We start from the raw sequence: 18,917 nt of genomic DNA, 5'->3' as shown, positions 1-18,917 counted from the left end.
GGTGTATAAGCTGTACCTGTAGGAATGTAGATAGAATTTATATTCACACTTAGCAATTTTAGTTCGTTTGATATAGGTTACGTAAGTCTGTTTTACAAAGAAGAAATATTATAGCGAACCCGTTACATTTAAGTATGAGAATTAAAGTGGATAGAAATGGCTTAATACGTTACAACATTTAGATATAGGAATCTAAGTAGAGTGAAATGGTTTAATTGTTCACATGAGCAAAACAAAAGACGGTGGTAAGGCCATACGTGGAACATCATTTTGGAAACCTTTTTCATATTGGTCATTATCCAACAGTTGATGACGTTGTTATTTCTTTTCTCAGCGCAAGTTTTTAATTAGGCTTACAAAAACCTGGTTAGTTCATTCCAAGATTGGCCAATCATCGGTATGTGTTGAATGTTGTAATTTGCACAGCGGGTATTCACCAGTTCAAAGGACTTGTTGTTACACTTTGTTACATGTGGGTTGTGGCAGATCTTCCTCCTAGGCCGAGGAAGAATGCACTCACTTCGTACATATTACCTGAGTCTGGGTGTCGTGTCCCGTAGGTTGAGGAAGATGGTGTTCATCATGGAGAAGGTCCAGTGGGTGGGCAGGAGGGTATAGAGCTGTGGGAGGGTGACACTGGTGACTACCAGCAGCCTGGTGGCCCACACCAGGAGGCGGCCCTTGAGGGAGGACTCGGCGAAGGCGACGAGGAAGGCCTGGTGTTGGCTCACTAGTACCATCGTCACACACCAGGATGCCAGGCGCACCTGACCATAACTAATCAACTTGATTATTCGCACAAACTTAAGGTGGTTTTTTTTCCCCCCCTTCCGTCATAAAGATAAAGCATCATTTTGGATTAAAACCCGATCAACCAATCTGAACATTAGCACAAGAAGTAACGTGAGTTCGATTGATCCACTTAGCAATGTGAGAACTTCAGAGGTTAATATGAGCGCGACTCACCTGCCGAACCTTTTCAAGAAGTGGAGAGGCCACTGCCAGCGTTTCGTTTGCATCCAAGAAGTCTGCCTTAAGGTTGAACACTGATATCCCTCTGGGAGATGCCCTTTCGTGGCTCACCATCTGAGAATAGATTGTAGAGATACGTTAAGGCAGAGCCTAGCACGGGCTTTTGTCGATAACAGCTTGTTTTCTTGGGGCCATAAGTTGGCACAGGTTAGGTTGGGTGTGTGTGCTCGTGACGGTGGCATTACTGGCACAGAGCGACCCAGACGTAACCATGATGTAGCGGGCTCTTACGTGAACGTGTGTGCTGTACAGAATGTACTCCCAGTGATTAAACTGAAATGCCTTTACTGACCGATTGACAATGCCAAATGCCTGTAGGTAATAATGATAATAATGATAATTATAACACTAATGATAATAATTATAACAGTAGTAGCAGTACTGATGATAATAGTATTACCTAACATACAGCACAATATTAACACACATCACCTTTATGATGGTGGAGGGTAAGATGCTTCCATCAGCGAGGAGGATGAGGGAGCAGGAGGGCTGAGACGTGGCCTCCAGCACGTCACTCAGTGCTCTGCCCTTAGTTTCTTCCACATCTGAGCGTCAATGTCTCTGTATTAGTGTATTTCTAACCCTGTTCTGTTACGTTAGATTGATGTGTAGTGGTCTGTATTTTAAGCATATGTAAATTACTCCCTTAAACTGCTGGGTCTTCGACGCAGGTTGACTTTGGAGGTAATTGCTGGATACAAAGACATATGTATATGCTTGCTGATAACCACAAGAAAAAATGAAACACGATAAATCCCGAGTGCGCTTTCGTGTATTCTTCCCGGAAGGTATAATACGAGAGAATGGGTACAACTCCGGTTATTTCGAATGGAAACAATCAGGTGACCGACTCACTCATGTGGAGCCAGTCTTAAACAAGAGACACCATACACACTTTTGCCATTGTTTTAATGCATTTCTTTTCCTTTTAACATGACTCCCAACTCCACGTTCGTTGTCAGTGGGTTGCCTGTTAATAAAGTCTACAGTTGTCACAACGATAAGCCGATGCTTAAGTGAGTGTAAGAAAAGCTTAGTCACAGTTATTAGCAACCACTTACCTGACCATAGACGCTGCATAGTCACAGGATCAGCTAGCAGGAACGTTAGCACTGCCACATATAGTTTCATCATATATCTTCGTCGACCGTGTTGAACACTTGCCTGGCAAAATATGACACCAAGTAGTAGGGTTTTAGGAATTCTGAAGCCTCGCTGAAATTAACCAAAAACCTGTGAAAGAAAAGGGACTTTCAGAGTCGCTCATATCGTCGCCTATCTAACACCGTAACTGCAGATTATCGATCGTGAGGACATGAGACTGGACGCGTGAAAAGAAAGACATAACATTCCATTAAACACGTCATCTAGCACCAGTAGGATCACGGTGCAGGATAATGAAGGTTTAGCAATTTCTGCTCGATTGGAAACCCACACCACGATAAAAAGGACGTCGTATAAGATATATGGCTGTATATGTCAAGGTTAAGATACACAGAAATGCTGGTTGAGCGTGATTTGTAGTGGTTATTTTATCCAATTACGTCAAATTGACTTCCCAAGAGAGACAAAGTTTTATTAAGTTTTTTCCTTCCCCTTCGCAACAGCCGAGGTACTCCACCAATCCTTTATGTTGGGGCAGTTGGCTTGCAAGTTGCAGACTAGCTTTCATTCCTTTTATATTCAAGAGTTTTTAGCAGTTTTATGGGGATCAGAGGCTAAACCATCCATAGTTTGGGCCACTGTTCCATACAGGCACAGTCAAATGAGACGAAACATTGCATATAGATATAGATACCTTTCCATAAGCTCCATATCTTGCACGATACATGTACTGGAACCATTTCTTCGGTTTTATAGACGTAAACATTTTTATAAGGTGGATTTTTTTCTTTTTTCGTATTTGCAAGTTTACGTGAAATCTGGCACAATTTACATACCCCACATCATCGCATGAATCAAATTTGCTAAACTACTTTTGTTTGCTCATTTGGAGTTGAAGCGCAACTTGCATGCGCAGTGGATCATGTGGGCCAGAACTTGGCTACGAGCCAGCGTTTCGCACGGTATGTCACAAAGCTGTCTGTGCACGTAGCCCGCTAATGCTTAAAAGGAATTTTTAATGGCCATTTCCATTTTTAACGACCATTTTCATTTTGTTTAGAGCTTACGGGTTACCGAAAGTTACGTTCTCTTGCTGGACATTCTTTATCTTCGTGAGGGTACTGGTGAGTGATGCGTATTTCAGGTATATGATCTAACCACGCTTGGTTATTTTTTCTTTTAGAATCATGGGTCATGAAAAGATCCGATCTTTCTTGGCAATTTTTCAAGTTCGTGCTCATGAAATTGGACACGAAGATGTCTTTGCACATACCCCTACATCATGATGATGATGACATGATAGTGACGGCCATTATATTTTGTTATCCTTTAAGGTCACAGGTTCCACGAAGTGAATTATAATTACCACTAGTCCACTGTATATCAACAACATACCTATACCTTTTTTTCCGCATATGACTGCACTCTTTCCCTTCACTTTGTTCCCTTCTCATTGTACCAACATTTGCGAGAGTCTCATTGTCACCCTAACATCACTACTCAGTTTTTTTTCTACAACCCCGAACCACTCAACTCTTCCATTTTCCATATCTTTCTAAATCAGTAAATGGATTTAATGTTAGAGATTTTTTTTTCATACACAGTCTAATACATGATTGTCCCGAGAGTGAAATTATGAGTGTCATAAAAAAAAAAGAAGTGACAGGTCAACCTAAGCACACGATTTGATGAAAGAGATGAGGACCAAATCCATGAAATGCATCATGGTCGTAATGGATAACCCAAATTACACTGCGCCTCATATAGCAATTGACCTCAAGCGAGAGTACTTCTAAACCTCTTCGTGAATCATAGTCGTTGTCTTAATCCCGTTATGAATGACAGAAGACCGGAAAAGCAAACTCACCTCTCATCGTTGTTATCACGAAATATAGATGTTATAATGAGCACCGATACCTTGTATAGCAGTGGGCAGGTGAGGTGATGTTGGAAGGCAATTTGTAACAGAGGTTTGAGGACGAGTACGTGGTATAACTGCCTCTCTCACCTACTGAGTTGTTCTTATATATGGCCCCCCGCCGCCAAAAAACAATGCACAAACATGCAACTTGCGCAGTAGGATGGGGGATGGGGTGGTAGTAAGATCTCGCCAGCCCCGCTTGATCGCCGTTATTTAATGAAATTCAGCAAGTGGGTGGATGGTGGCGTCAAGAATGTTACGTGATTGGTAAATGGTGGATCGATTTTACCCTGGGTATGAGTCGTGGTTGGCAGGAGGAGAGTGTCAGCTGAATCGGGGCGTAACGCATGTGCAAGATGTGGAGCAATTTGCAAGACTGTCGTGATATTCGAAAGTCTTGTTAGGGTGTAAATTAGAAACAGTGATAAAAGGTATATTTCATATTACTTCTCATTATAATCCCAGACAGGACAAAGCTCAAGAGGAGGAGGAGGAGGAGGAGGAGAAAGTTCCTGCAAGCATAGGTTCCTGCACATGTGCGTCAGGGTGAGGGCCGTGATGATGATGCTAAACTCTTTCCTCTCCTTAACACACTGCTGCTGCTGCTGCTGCTGCGTCTTGGTCAGGCTCTCCAGCTGCCTCCCTTGGCTTTCACAGCTGGTCTCTCTGAGCGTGTCCTCACTCTATTTCTCGCTCATCCCACCCAGACTGGATATGAAAAATCATGTAATTGCTTTTTCCTTCATTCTTATATATTTTTTTTCCATCTAATGTTACATATAAAATGTTATTGTACATGATCTTCGTTCGCTTTCTTCAAAACCTACATTTTGCTCATCTCTGTATTCCTGAAGACGTGAATCATTTACGAAAGTGCTCGCTTCTTCCTGTTTCATTTTCCTTGTGGCTACCAGCATGATCGTGAATCATGTGTAATATATATATATATATATATATATATATATATATATATATATATATATATATATATATATATATATTGCCGGACTTCATCCATTTAAGGTTACACCGTGACTGAAAAGTCAGCTTTAGCGAGGCCATATCATTGTCAGTACACGGAACAAAGATCATTCGTTTCCACTGGGTTCATCCTATCCGTGATACTGATTACAGCTTAGCCTTAGAGCTGCAGGAACCTTCGGAAACACGGTCCTGCGGTAACACTTCTAGAGCAAATTGGTTACCGGTTCATACATGCCGAGGTAACTTCAAAGCGACGTGGCTCAATTCCTCTTGTATGTCATATACTTTGAGTGCATAAAGAGGCTTTAGTAATTCACCTGTGAAGTCCTTCCCTAGAGAATACTGTCGTCACATACACACATCGTATTCAGAGTCTTGAATTGTGATGATCCCGCTCTCGTCTAAGAAATTCATCTCTGGATGGAGATGTGATCGTACTGGACTTCTTGTATCTCATTTGGAGGATCTCTCCGAGGAAAGTGATGCCAGCGACTGCAAGGCTCAGGAGGAGGAGTAAGTGTGGTCCCTGCATGTGTGTGAGGGTGAGGGCCGTGATGCTGCTGCCTGGCCTTTTTCCCGTCTCTTGTTGTTGCTGCTGCTGCTCCTGCTGCTGCTGCCTGCTCTTTGGCCTGCTTCTGCCGATGTCTTCGTTGGCCGTCACGGCGGGTTTCGATGAGTGTGTCATCTCCCCATTTCTTCAGTAGCCCAGACTGGAATTACGAAAAGACATTAGAAATTGTACTCGTACCGTTACTTTTTGTAAGTGCATTTGTATTTGAGATTCTAATGTAACACTGTTTTACATGAGCCACAGTAAGTTAATTGCTGGTTATCTTAAATGAGAGAAGGACAAAGTTAAGAGAAAAATATTGTTACTTTACGACAAAAAGAATCCTCACAGGATGAATTCTCCCATTTATGCACAAATTTTCGTCATGTTCACTTTATCATCCTTGCTTGATTATACGTAGATCAGAACCTGTGCCGTTAAAATATTCCAAGGGAGACTTTTCGATCAAAGGAAAGGATTTTAAGATGTATACCTAGTACGGTAAAATGTTTCCAAGCTAGTTTTAGTTCGCTTGATGCTCGGACGAAAAGATGTGCTGTTGTACAATTTTTTTTTTTTTTAGCAGCATTCAATAAAGGGGTATTAGAGACTAGATAAATGGCCTTCGTAATAGTGAATCCCACACAAATGGTAGCCATTCGAATCCTGCAATCATGAGAACATTATGTGATACATATTGATGAGTATTTGTTTGATAAATGCACCTGATTGTTGCTTACCTCCACTATTGCCATAAGACATCGATCCAGCTGTGGCCTAAACGGAGCGTCGTGAGTTACAGGCAAACCTGCAGGTACAGGGAGGATCGATTCCCGGCCCAGGTAGAACTGTGTGCTGCCGTCCGCTCGCGTGAAGTGCTTCGCGATCTCGATAGCCATATTTCGTCGGTCGGTCATGAGCGCTGTGCTGTGGTGAGAGGGAGCAAACTTTAGAACCCTAGCTTAGGTACGTGCAGTCTCATGGCAACGTACTCTGATTTCACCTTCTTCTGAGAGCCATGTGTCTTCAGTTTTTGCATGGATAAAGAGTGCCTGTTTATCTTTTGATCCTATAAACCGTTCTATTCTTTACTTTTGTCTTATTTTTGCTTTTATGTCAAAAAGTGAAGGGATGCATACCGTTAATGATGGGATACGTGGCATATCGACATTCACTATCATTTCTGACTTTCCAATGCAAATTTTCTTCAGATGTATTAGTTCTGCAAGATATTTTTTTCTGATTCTTTTGCCGTACGGCGTGCCGCCGGAGGGAGTAATGGATGGTGAGAGAGACCCTTTGCTTTGCTACCTTGTTTTCTGCTGTTTTTAAGGAGGGACTGCATCCTTTTCAGCAGTGTTTAGGGCAGTTGGACCACCTCGCTTGGTCCATGGATTTGAATGGTCTGTGTATCTATGTTTTCCATTTATGCGCACCGTAAACCTAATACATGCCTTGATGAGCATTTACTTTACAGTTTAGAATACTTATAAACTCCCATATCCCTTCCTTTTCAGCTATAGGAATCACAGTTTTGTGCCCAGGATTATAGTTAACCATAAATTGCCTTTAGGGCTTCTCTTTCGTATTACGCGTCACATGGTGAATATAGTATCTTGCACGATATGAAAATTCGTTTGCTTCGTGATAGATTTGCCAGATCTCGCATACTGCGGTGTGAATCTAAAAACCTGACTTTGGCAAAAGTACGTAGTGTTCACTATCAGATCCATCGTCTCATCCGTAAAGAAAACTTATTTTTTGTGTGTACCAAAATATGGAAGCTAATATAATCAGAAGTAAGTAATTAAAGTAACTAGGTATGCAAAGTCTTATTCTTCAGATTCCTATATGGAAAAGAAAGAATAATTTAATGTTCATAGTTGTAAGAACTTACTTGTGTTTCGTGGCCATGACCAGTCCCTCTGAAGTAGTGGGGCCAATGAACACAAGGTCAGCAAATTTCCTGTAGACTTCTGATTCTGAAGCTGCAAAGAATTTGTGCCATTCCCCTCCGACCGTTGGGACTGTAACCCTTGACATGGAAGACACAGAGAAGTAAGGTCAACAGATAGGAAGCATCTGCATGCACAGAAGACATCGCTGTAACACAGAGAATATCAGATATTCGTGGTTTTTACTGTCATTCATAGGGAAATGTAATTACGTTATGATAATTACAACTCAGATATTACCTCCTTCTTTCATGCAAGATATCTATAGACTGGTGCGTATGTGGGTGAAAACGTCTGCAGATAGAGAGGGGGAAAGTGTCTGTATGTATGCTTGTGAAGGAGACTGATACTCTTACAGTTAAAAGTTAAGTACTTAAAAGTTCAGTACTTGGGGTTTTCATTATCCAATGGCGGTAAAGATTGATGCATCTTATTCTAGGCAAATGTCTTACATTTCATAGACACTTTAATAGTGACCGGTAATTATGTTTTTACTGCAAGTAATGTTACGATGTGTTCAAAGTCTGTTTTCTTACATGTCAACAGCATCAACGAGTTCCTCTATGGTCTCTGGTCGGGGTGGGAACTTGGGCAGGGTAAGGGCAGCAGGTGAGGTTACCACGATAAGCCGCTCCGATGACGAAGGAAAACAGTAGCCACGCCGTCAGCAGCAGGCGGCTGGAGCCAATGTCAGGGAGCCTTAGAGGCAGGTTCTGGCCCACCAGTATCCCCGTCACCTCCAGAGCCACCGTTCCCAGTGACATCCTGTCACCTGCTTCTTTTTGATGTCCTCTGACGCTAATCTGTACCGTATGACTGAACGCTTGTTAGGCTATACTTACAATTTCACTCAGTCACATGTATAATGTATTCATACAAGACTGTATACATAAAGATGAGGAAGTAGATGAATGCATGCGTGTGTATGTTTATGTATTTATAGTTGCCTCAGGATTTCTTAATGGGAAAGGAATCCTGGTGTTACCTAGGACCTTTTTCCAGAAGCTCCCGCAGCTTCAAGGCTGCGCTACTTCCAGTAGCAAGGGAAATGATGGACTTCTTTTGGAGTGAGTGGATTTTTGATGAGCTTGTCCTCACAGTGATACAGTCTGAGAACAGTATGTGGTGTGGCCAGCGCTGATCGTGTTGGGAAAGACAGTGTTAGAGAGTGGCGGAGGCGGAGGATGAGTGAGGCAGGTTGATTTCCCTTGCGGTGTATCTGCATGCACGCTGGTTTTGCAACAAACCTCCATCCCCCACCCTTTCTCTCTCTCTCTCTCTCTCTCTCTCTCTCTCTCTCTCTCTCTCTCTCTCTCTCTCTCTCTCTCTCTCTCTCTCTCTCTCTCTCTCTAACATGAATTTATGATTCATACGGATCATTTCATGACACTATAGATGTAGAATACCATCGTAAGCAAGTGTGATGCTTGACGACGAATGCCAGAATTTCTACCTCCCACGACTTACCATGTACAAGATGACTGGCATGAATAGCAGTACCACTAGCATTGCGACCCACACCTGGTCGGTGAGCGGGTAGTAGAGGCTCTGCCAGCGAGGCTTGATAGCGGGCTTGACCATGCTAAATGCCAAGTAGAGAAACTCGTGGGTATAAGAATAGTCATATCGGCTCAGACGGTGTAAGAAGGTCATGAAGTTCACTGCACAGAAGAAGGCTACCTTCTCCTTCACCCTAAGCGTTACCTATGGAGACAACAAGTTTGGAATGTACGTTATGGAAAACATTGTATATATCTGCCTTTAGGAATGGGTCTTTGGACAGGGTTGTATATGATAAGCTAAATAGTTTTCTGTTTCGTAGTCAAATACGAGCGTAAGAAATCGTCCCTTTCATATGTCTTAGGTAAAAGTATTTATGAGAAGTTGTCTGAAATTTGCTTGAAACGGAATGTTGATTATATGATTAGCTTTACACTCGCTCTCTACCTTTTGAAGGGTAAAAAGTAACTTACGAAGTGGCATATACTCAAGGAAAGCTTGCTTAGTTTATCTTAAAAGAATGACAATCACGAATGACAATCACTTATTTAATTGTGTATGAAGAAATGAAAAAATGCCAACCTTTTATCAATTAACAATTTGTGGGATTAAAAGACCTGCGAGGACAGAGGATGATTTGAATACTTCCTGGTGAACACCATCCTTTACAAACGTCATCAGTTATTTTTTTTTGTTATGATAGTAGCAGTATCAGTCACAACGTATTTCATCACACTTGAACAAGGAAGAAATTATTTTGATATTCCTTAAGACTTATGAAAATAAGAAATCTATGATTCACTTTATGCACTTTTGTGATTCTATTTTGTCATCTTTCACTACTAAGGAATACGTGCCAGGACTTGGAAGAAAGTATTCACTGTTGTGTGTATGACTAGGCCATTCCTCCAAGTGCATCTAGACACACGTAGAAACATATGATGACAATCGGTAACTGAAGCTTTACTTATAATAAGGTTGGAGACTGAACAACCACAAACCTATATTGGGCACAGGAACTAGATTAACAAATCAATGGTATGGAAGTTTCTCGTTCGGGTCGTAACACAGTGTGATACATTGATCTCAGTGAACACCCAAGTAACACGGTGTGATACATTCATCTCAGTGAACACTCAAAGTAGCACAATGTGTTGCATTCATCTCAGTGAACACTCAAGTAACACAGTGTGATACATTCATTCCAATGAACACTCAAAGTAACACAATGTGTTGCATTTATCTCAGTGAACACTCAAGTAACACAGTGTGATACATTTATCTCACTGAACACCCAACACACTGCCTCTCCGTTGTAGCTTATACAGTTCATGTGGATGACTCAAAACTCTGTAGGCTTTATAACCTCGTCCTGATTCGTCAGATGTAATAAGATTGCAATATGTCGATGGAATTACCTCATTCCACGTCGCAGCGGGGACACGATTGTACACGAAGTTGAGGGTTTCAGATATGGTTCTGAGGGTGAAGTAGTCGCTGCCTGAGTATATCTTGATGATTGTACCGTTAGGGGCCTTGACCTCCTTCTCCCCCCAGTAAGGCAGCCAGGGCAGGGCAGTTATGTTCACCGTGGCTCCGTAGAAGCTGAGGATACAATAGGTTTTGCTGTGAGGGAAGAAAAAAGGTAACTAACTGCGTTTTCTTTGATCGAGACTATGTGCGAATGGTCAACAGAACATGGGTGGTTCTGGCGTCAGTATTTTCCCTATCTTACAGAAGTAGGGTTATTGACTCGATGAAATAATCCATGATAAAAGAAAATCTCTCAGACTTCGTCAGTCGTGACTCACGCAGCATTACCAGACATTTGGTAAACATGATGTCAGAGTACACCACATTGCCTCGTAAGGATTTGACTTACTTATAATTGATATAAGATCACTTACACTTTTGATGAACTATAATTGATATAAGATCACTTACACTTTTGATGAACTATGCAAATTAGAAAATGGGAAGGCTTACTGTAGCTTCTAATGGCATTTCTATGTGTAACAAAAATAGCTCAGTTTGCATGTGTAAGTCTGCCTTTCAGTTTTGCTTGTTAGTCTTATCTATCATATTTTTGGCAGTGGTATCGTTAGAAATGCGTTCTATATAGATTAAACATTTCTGATAAAAAAAAGACAAAACATACTTCGAATATTTGTCTGGGAAAAGTGAGAGGCCAGTCAGACGAACAATGCCATTTCTCCGAGACCAGATAGCAACTCGCATTATCTGGGCTCCTTCTGGGCTGTAGGGCAGGTGGGTGTACAGTCTGTACCTTCAGGGTAAAGAGAAAAAAAACATGTTATTCCATGTACTTTCATGCTATACGATCTCAATATTTGGCTTAGATCATTACTTCTTTTTTCAAACGATATTGAATGAATTCTCTCTTGGCTGATGTGAGAGAAAACGTTTCATAATTTATGTTTTAAGTGAGCTAACATCCTTAATGTAGAGAGACGGTAGATATTAATGTTTAATTCACTCTGATCTAGAATGGTTTGGAATGGTGGTATTATGTAAGGTGCTCATGTTTTGTACTCCCTTTCGACAAAACCAGTGTGGGGACATAAAGGCCACACTAAGCCAAGGAAATATAATGTTATTTGATGGATCTTAGTAACTGCCATGACAAAGGAAGTGTCTTTCTAAATGGAGTTTTTTTTATGTAATAGACATTAACAAAAGAGGAGTGTACGAAGAAAGCAGGTGGTTCTTGGACTAGTAAATACTGGCCTACAACTTTGTTACTTAAAAGACGTGATAGATTGCAAACGTTATAGCACAGGTTTATAAAACTATAAGCAAAACTTAATCCTGCTTCACATTCACAGCAGAGCAGCCGAGGGTCAATCCTGCCCAGGTATTTTTAGAAATTTGGCACCGATAAAGGAAACAGGTTTTTCATCTCAGGTCAGAATGGCGAGAGCAGGAAACTATCATGAAGTTCTTCAAGATGATGAACTTCGTACCACCATTTGCCACCCATTTTGATATCCGAATATGATTTCGAATATTTTAGGTTTGCTTACACCAATACCAAAGTCATCTAGGCTGAGTATGATTGTATACGTTTGCCTATGGTCAGATGTCCTAAAGGTTGAGTAAGATGATGTTCACTCTATGCAGTACTTAATGCTGGGTCTACGTAGAGTCTTACCATATCGAGTATGACGGCACCTAATATGCATTACCTGGTGCTAGCTGGTGTGTCCTCCAAGTTGAGAAAGGTGGTGTTCATCATGGAGAAGGTCCAGTGGGTGGGCAGGAGGGCGTGGAGTTGTGGGAGGGTGAGACGGGTGACTACCAGCAGCCTGGTGGCCCACACCAAGAGGCGGCCCTTGAGGGAAGACTCGGCGAAGGCGACGAGGAAGGCCGGGTCGTGGCTCACTACCACCACCATTACGCACCACGAATCGAACCGCACCTGAGCACAGCCAACCAGCTTTATTTTTTTGTGGAACTTAAAGCAGATGATTATCCTATACGTCGAGTGTAATAAAGTCGTCTCGCTCGAGGTACTGTTGAAATGAATAGCCATCCAAGCAGTGCTGGCTGTCTGTGAGGTAAACCCACTCCAGCAGTAAATACTTGGACGAAACTTATTCATAGTAATATTAGCGATCATCCCGCCCCAGCAGTTATATGGAAAGTACTTACATCACCAGGAATGCATGAGTGATCCAACCAGCCGAGCTGTAAAGAGAGTCACTCACCCATTTCAACACTGATATGGGAGTAACCTGCTTACATTATTTAGTAGTAGTACGGAAATGCTCGACCCTACTACCTCAGCAGTCATATGAGAGTGGCCGACCCACCCGTGCAGTAATGTATGACTCGTTTACCCTCATCGTTAACAAGACAGGGACTTACCTGCCGAGCTTGGCCGATTAAGTGGGAGAGTTGAGTCTGCGTTACGTTATCATTCTCGCTGTCCATCGTCACCTCCATCACCGTCACACCTCGGGGTGAAGACCTCTCGCTGCTCACAGCCTGCGAGATGCAGATAGTCATTCATCATGTTAACTACGATTTAACAAGCAATAAGTATGATAAGCAAAGAAAGGGTTACAAAACAAATGAAGAAACTGACTCTCTTTGTGGAAAAGAGTCTCAGGAGATGATTACTAGAAAGTAGGCTCCGTTGTATAGCATACAACACGTAAATTATATAGAGAACAGCATGACTGAAACTTATATGATATTTATCCTCAAATGTTCAACAGAAGGATACAGTATTCAGGCTCTTCACAAGCGTTTACAGACCCTGTAAGCTACAGAATGGGGCACACCACGGAATAAATGCCTGAATTCTTCAAAAAGGATAACTTGGGCAATACATAAATCTCATACAGAATCTTGATGCCAGTGAACATAATTCACCATCGTGGCATAAAAACGTATGCATTCCCTGGGTGCTGCACAGATGCATACAAGACTTGGACACTACACAAAAAGGACAACATCACCTTAATGACTGAGAAGGATGAGATGGCGCCATCTGTGAGGAGGATGAGGGAGCAGTAGGGATGAGACGTGGCCTCCAGCACGGCACTCACTGCCATGCCCAAATCCTCTTCCACACCTGTGTGTTTATATTTCGATTTGTAAATGCATGTACGTACACTTAGACATACAGCTGCTATGTGGGAGTATGAATGATTCGGCCATACTTCGATAGATGAATGATACTCATTTGTGGAGCTGAAAATAGATACAAATATCCACCGGGGATGTTTTTTTGAGTTGTGATTAGACGTTTGCATATGACTAATCGAGCGTTTTGTATAAGCTCATGAATTGAAATCGATGGTTTTGTTGAGCTTATGAAACAAATGTATGTAGCGTAATGGAATGGCGTACATGACTCAAATATTGAATTCGATAAATATTACTCGTAAGTTGTACGCTTATCAGATGTATAGATGAACTAATACTACGTTTGATTCTCATCCATAAAAGCCTTCATATACTTTATTTAACAATGTGTGAATTGTGTGAAGGCATTCGTCTTGCTGTATGTGAGTGATGTAGGGAATTTAATATGTTGCAAATAAGACTTTGAATGTATATCACGTAGTGCATACTCATCCTTACTAGGGGTCATATTAGGCGACTGGGAATGTATCGTCCTAAAATGCTTTAGGTGTCAGTAGTAGGGTTACTGAATATGAACAATTCTCTCTTAATATTCACGAAATCAGCGTAGAATTGAGTAAGCAAATTAGCCCAGAAGTCACAGTAGTTAGAGGCCTCTTATGTACACAGGTTAAGCAGAAGGATTCTTAGGGGCATAAGTAAAGTTTATTAAAATTCAATGGAGAGTCTTCAGAAAATTGTAGGACCATTCGTAGGGAAACATACAGTGGCCACGGTGGTGACCAGTGACTTTTATGTGTGGTGCGAGTTTGGCCTCATAGTGTTAAGAGGTGTCACTTAACACGATTATGGGAGCATCTAGGCCCACTGGGATGAGCTAGCCATTATTTCAGTGTAGATGTAACCCAATTACGCTACAGACCTGGATGGAACTTACTTTAAAGTGCGAAGGAACTCCTTAGCCATTTACTTACTTGAATGTTGGAGAATCATGGCACAAACATCAGACAGCAGGACCATCACTACTATCATTATTGTCTTTATGAGTGTACTCATCTTCCCTTTCCTTTATTCGCCTTCGTTGTCGATGAAGATCCTTTGGTGTCGTGTGAAATATGTTAACTTCCCGAGCATCAGTGGTTCATAGTCATATAACTTGCGGAGAGTTGCTGTCGTTTACGAAAGAGAAATGTTACACTTCGGAGCGTTCAGTCCACTTCGTCCTGTTCAAGTACGTTAAACTCTCTTGATATGTTAGATCATACAAATGTTCATTTACGTATAGGGCAACTAAATCTATACACACACACATAGACACCCACACACTCAGAATGCTAATATATAGAACAACTACAGACACAACCACATCCACAGACAAGCTAGCACAACCACATCCACAGACATGCTAGCACAACCACATCCACAGACATGCTAGCACAACCACATCCACAGACATGCTAGCACAACCACATCCACAGACATGCTAGCACAACCACATCCACAGACATGCTAACACAACCACATCCACACACAACTACAGACATGCTAACATCTACATTTTTTTTGTCCTTTTGGTTCCCACAGTGATTTCATCGCTTTCACTGTAGATAGGAATGTTCTAACATTGACTTCATTGCTTTCATTATTCGTAGGAATATGCCATAGTGAATTTCCCCCACGCCCAATGGCTATAATACCAGGAAAACTTATATCATACTCTTCCCACTTTATGACGGTATTTTGCCCCTTCGACATGTCTCTCTTCCTCCTCCACCGCCCATACTTCCACGCGTCTTAATCTTATAAACTCCATCTGTCAGTTTTGCATACCGAATTCGCTTCCTAGTCGTATTCAAACTCTCACCAGGTAATTTTCCTTCACATCTTCCCACCACCAGTACAATCATTATTTGAAACCTTTTTTTTTTCCTTTAGCTTCCTGACATAAAAACATGATACGTACAGAATATTCTCCGTAATTTGGCCCACATTATGTTGAAGGCTTAATGGTCTCATGTCCACGGCCCTAACTCTGATGTCCACGTGCACAGAAATCCATCTTAATCGCTTATACTCCGACAGGAACCCGCTCCTGTATGCTTATTGTCCCCGTTTCTCGTATCATATTGGCCACCAACACTACTTCACCCACCACAGTCAAACTTGTAAGCTCGTGTTTGTTTTCAATATATATATATATATATATATATATATATATATATATATATATATATATATATATATTCCCAGTTGTTCCACTGGGATTCTTACTATACATGTATCTTTCGTTTTAATCTGCTTGATCGACCATAATAATAGAAGGCAAAAAGGAAGTTTCTCTCTCTCTCTCTCTCTCTCTCTCTCTCTCTCTATATATATATATATATATATATATATATATATATATATATATATATATATGTATGGTTGCGAGGCGTGGGCTATGGATAGAGATGTGCGCAGGAGGATGGATGTGCTGGAAATGAGATGTTTGAGGACAATGTGTGGTGTGAGGTGGTTTGAGCGAGTAAGTAACGTAAGGGTAAGAGAGATGTGTGGAAATAAAAAGAGCGTGGTTGAGAGAGCAGAAGAGGGTGTTTTGAAATGGTTTGGGCACATGGAGAGAATGAGTGAGGAGAGATTGACCAAGAGGATATATGTGTCGGAGGTGGAGGGAACGAGGAGAAGAGGGAGACCAAATTGGAGGTGGAAAGATGGAGTGAAAAAGATTTTGTGTGATCGGGGCCTGAACATGCAGGAGGGTGAAAGGAGGGCAAGAAATAGAGTGAATTGGAGTCATGTGGTATACAGGGGTTGACGTGCTGTCAGTGGATTGAAGCAAGGCATGTGAAGCGTCTGGGGTAAACCATGGAAAGCTGTGTAGGTATGTATATTTGCGTGTGTGGACGTGTGTATGTACATGTGTATGGGGGGGGGGGGCCATTTCTTTCGTCTGTTTCCTTGCGCTACCTCGCAAACGCGGGAGACAGCGACAAAGTATAAAAAAAAAAAAAAAAAAAAAAATATATATGTATATGTATATCATGATGATCTTCATCTCTGACACAAACATTTTTCTGTCGTGAACTTTCACTTTCAGAGTTTTTCTGATGCATCAGTACAACTTTCAAAGAACATGCTGCCCTATGTCTTTCGGAAACATTTCTCTTGTTAGCGTAACAACATTAAAACTTTTTTTTTACACACATATTTCGATAACGTAACGTCATGATCTATGACGATAAACTTATGTTTAATGTATCTGAATACAGTAGAACTTTGAAAACAATTACTTGTACAAAATTGATACGTATGACTTCTTGGGGTTTTTAATACAAAACCTGTACCTCTGAAAGGACATTTTTATGATTTCTTTTCAAATATATAATCTGATTAGTCACTGTGATATTTTTTAAAATTAGTTGAGAAGATTATGATTTCAGTTTTCATACTTACGGTTAAAAACGAAAGAAAATATTCATTATATAAAGGACGCCATCTAGACTATTGCCTGCATGGTTAACTTGCCTGGCACGTCTACATGATCAACTCTAATAAGGTTTCCTTTCATACCAGATCACTTCACCTCGATCCTATTATGAAAATGTCGACACGGGGGATCAACACTGGCACTTGTACTGCAGCACACGGTGAAGACCTAAGTACATCTACCTTCTTAAGACCAGGAAGCGTGGGAGAACACACAGGGGATGAATGGAAGCACTAGACAATCTCCAACACACTGACTTGAGGGAAGTGTACCTCACTTCCTCAGGAGTCTTTATATATGGCCAGGAGAAACACCATCATGCAACCACAACCACCCGTCCTCACCTCACTTTATAAGCCATTAGGTGGGGGAACACGAGCAGCGATTGGTAAATGAGTGATCGATGGTGCCAGGAGCCACCAGGATTGGCTAGTGAGGGCTGCCGCTGGCCAGGCTGTGGCACTAACATTTAAAATCAGGATGAGCGTGAGAATGGGCAAAGTTTTGTCTAGGGGAACTGGAAAGAGTTAGAGAGAGTCTCCTCTTCTAGTCATAGAATTTTCATTACATTTAGCGACATATAGCAGACGAACTGGACATTCGAGGGAATATTTCAAGCTCAGTCCTTTCGTCTGGCCATGCATTAAGAAAGAAATACGGGAATGGAGGGTTTCGTCCCCTTAGCATCCGCCCCTCTGAGTCACTTTCTGCAACATGCAAGAGATATGTGGGTCTTTTTCTCTTTCTTACACCGTTGCTGTCAGTGGTGGGTGAGCAGGGTGGGTGGGCGGGTGGAGGGAGGGAATGGGTTGGGTGAGCAGGATTGAGTGGAGGGTAATGGGTTGGCAAGCAGGGTGGGGAAATGGGTTAGGTGAACTTGGGTAAGCAGGGTGGCGTGGAATGGGTTGGATGAGCAGGAAAAGGGGGGGGGGGGGACACACACACACACACACACACACACACACACACACACACACACACACACACACATGAAGGTATCTGTAAGAGCTCAAATTAAAATACGGTCAGCGTTTTAAGTACAAATATTTAATGTTGTCATAGCATAGCCTGTTGCAGGAGAACCTCATGTTGCGAGTGTCATTTGAAGTCAAGGGTGCAGGTTTCCTATGACTCTCCTGGATAGGCGTGTGTTCCAGCGTTCACTACCAGTATCTCATCATGAGGATCTCTCCGAGGAAGATGATCCCAGAGGTGGCGAGGCCTAGGATGAGAAGCATGATGGGTCCTTGCATGTGTGTGAGGGTGAGGGCCGTGATGCCGCCGCCAGACTCTGTCGTATCCTCCACCCCTTCCTGCTGTTGCTGCTTCTGCTTCTTAGCCAGTAGCTCCCGTTGCTCTCGTTGACTTTCCCGACGAACGTCTCTGATTGTATCCTCATCCCATTTCTTAAGCAGCCCAGTCTGGAGATCGGGAAAAATAGATGTATTTTTACGTATCTAAAACATAATTCTTTATGTACGTACCTATACATGAGACAGAACATTGATAGTAATTATGGACTTCCATCAGTAAATAAATGTGTGTAGTTAATCACTGTTAATTATTGATGCTCGATCATTACTTGATTATACTTTTTCTCATATATCTGTTCTAAAGTTTTAGGTGAGAGGAGACGACCTGCTGTACAGAATGTAACACAGAAGATATAGGAAACCTCGTCACCTCATGATGTATGTGGGAGACTATTATACGTTTTTGTAATCACTCTGAAGAACATTGTACACATGTAAAAAGCGAGAGGAT

At 41.8% G+C, this 18,917-nt stretch overlaps 3 protein-coding genes across 3 annotated transcripts in view; 1 reads left to right on the top strand and 2 right to left on the bottom strand.

Annotated features, from left to right (window-relative positions):
* LOC139753974 (ionotropic receptor 21a-like) overlaps positions 1-18,917 on the top strand; it is a 289,988-nt gene that overhangs the window by 194,533 nt on the left and 76,538 nt on the right. The window lies entirely within an intron of this gene.
* Positions 4,591-8,268, bottom strand: LOC139753971 (uncharacterized). Its single transcript, XM_071670930.1, has 4 exons — positions 8,086-8,268; positions 7,492-7,629; positions 6,335-6,521; positions 4,591-5,754 (listed from the first exon to the last, which is right to left on the bottom strand). Coding segments are annotated over exons 1-4 (627 nt in total). The 5' UTR covers positions 8,088-8,268; the 3' UTR covers positions 4,591-5,454.
* LOC139753896 (uncharacterized) lies at positions 8,098-13,635 on the bottom strand. Its single transcript, XM_071670852.1, has 7 exons — positions 13,534-13,635; positions 12,938-13,057; positions 12,256-12,488; positions 11,208-11,336; positions 10,468-10,654; positions 9,017-9,253; positions 8,098-8,352 (listed from the first exon to the last, which is right to left on the bottom strand). Exons 1-7 carry the CDS (start codon positions 13,627-13,629, stop codon positions 8,098-8,100), a joined length of 1,257 nt encoding a protein of 418 aa, XP_071526953.1. The 5' UTR covers positions 13,630-13,635.

The sequence above is a fragment of the Panulirus ornatus genome, chromosome 16 (assembly GCF_036320965.1).
Source record: "Panulirus ornatus isolate Po-2019 chromosome 16, ASM3632096v1, whole genome shotgun sequence".
Taxonomy (NCBI): domain Eukaryota; kingdom Metazoa; phylum Arthropoda; class Malacostraca; order Decapoda; family Palinuridae; genus Panulirus; species Panulirus ornatus.
This window is presented reverse-complemented; position numbering and strand designations above follow the sequence as displayed.